This window comes from Eimeria mitis, genomic scaffold, assembly GCF_000499745.2.
Source record: "Eimeria mitis Houghton genomic scaffold, Emh_scaff298, whole genome shotgun sequence".
Lineage (NCBI taxonomy): Eukaryota > Apicomplexa > Conoidasida > Eucoccidiorida > Eimeriidae > Eimeria > Eimeria mitis.
Window position 1 is genome coordinate 17,940 of NW_013571322.1, and position 1,052 is coordinate 18,991.

Genomic DNA, 1,052 nt, shown 5'->3' on the forward strand with positions numbered 1-1,052 from the left:
TGCCTCAATTAGAGGCGGAAACTGCTGTTGTTGCTGTTGCTGTTGCTGCAGCTGTTGCTGCTGCTGTTGCTGCTGTTGCTGTTCCTGGTGTTGCTGCAGCTGTTGCCGCTGCTGCTGCTGCTGTTGCTGCTGCTGCAGGCGAGACTCTGTTGCTGCTGCTGCTGCTGCTGCTGCTGCTGCTGCTGCTGCTGCTGCTGCAGCAAGGTCGTGGGGTGTCTGAGCCCTGCAGCTGAGTAAAGAAGAACCAAAGAAATAAATAAAATATGTATTGTTGCTGTTGTTTCTGCTGTTGCTGCTGCTGCTGCTGCTGCTGTTGCTGCTGCTGCTGCTGCCGAAAAGTAGGCTGCTGCTGCAGACATGCACCAGCGGCAGCCATAGCTGCTGCTGCTGCGGCTGCAGCAGCAGCAGCAGCAGCTGCTGCTGCTGCTGCTGCTTGTGTTGTCTTTTTGTTTGTTTACTGAATTAGCTGAAGCAACTTTATTTGTTTATTTATACGAACCTAAAACAAATAAACAATTACACTCTCGCTGTGCATGCATTGTTGCTGCTGCTGCTGCTGCTGCTGCTGCTGCTGCCACCGCCGTACTGCTGCTGCTGCTGCTGCTGCTGCTGCACATCAGCTGCTGCTTCGCTGCTCCTCATAAAGAGGAAACGCGAATAAATTTATAGTTTAGAGGTGGAGGTATTTGCTGCGAGAGCAGCAACAAGTTGCAGCAGCAGCTGCTGCAGCCCTACCACCACCAGCAGCAGCAGCAGCAGCAGCAACAGCAACAGCAACAGCAGCAAGAAGCACAGTCAGGCCTCCTCAGCCTCGATTATACGCAGCGGTATCCCCCCCATCTATTGCAGCAACAGTAACAGCATCTACAGCAACAGCAGCAGCAACAGCAACAGCAGCAGCAGCAGCAGCAACAGCAGCAGCAGCAACAAACCCCTCTCCCTCTGTGTGTATATCTCTCTCTGCATATCTATCAACCCTCCCCTTCCCTCCCTCCCTGTCCCCCACCCCCCCACCACCACCACCCCCACCAGCAGCAGCAGCAGCAGCAGCA

At 54.5% G+C, this 1,052-nt stretch overlaps 1 protein-coding gene across 1 annotated transcript in view; it reads right to left on the bottom strand.

Annotated features, from left to right (window-relative positions):
• EMH_0007110 (uncharacterized protein) overlaps positions 1–642 on the bottom strand; it is a gene marked incomplete at both ends in the record, with an annotated part of 1,179 nt that extends 537 nt beyond the window's left edge. The window contains 2 exons of the mRNA XM_013497854.1: positions 1–229; positions 521–642. Coding sequence (XP_013353308.1) covers positions 1–229; positions 521–642 — 351 coding nt within the window. The remainder of the gene's footprint in view (positions 230–520) is intronic.
• Between the last annotated feature and the right edge of the window lie 410 nt (positions 643–1,052).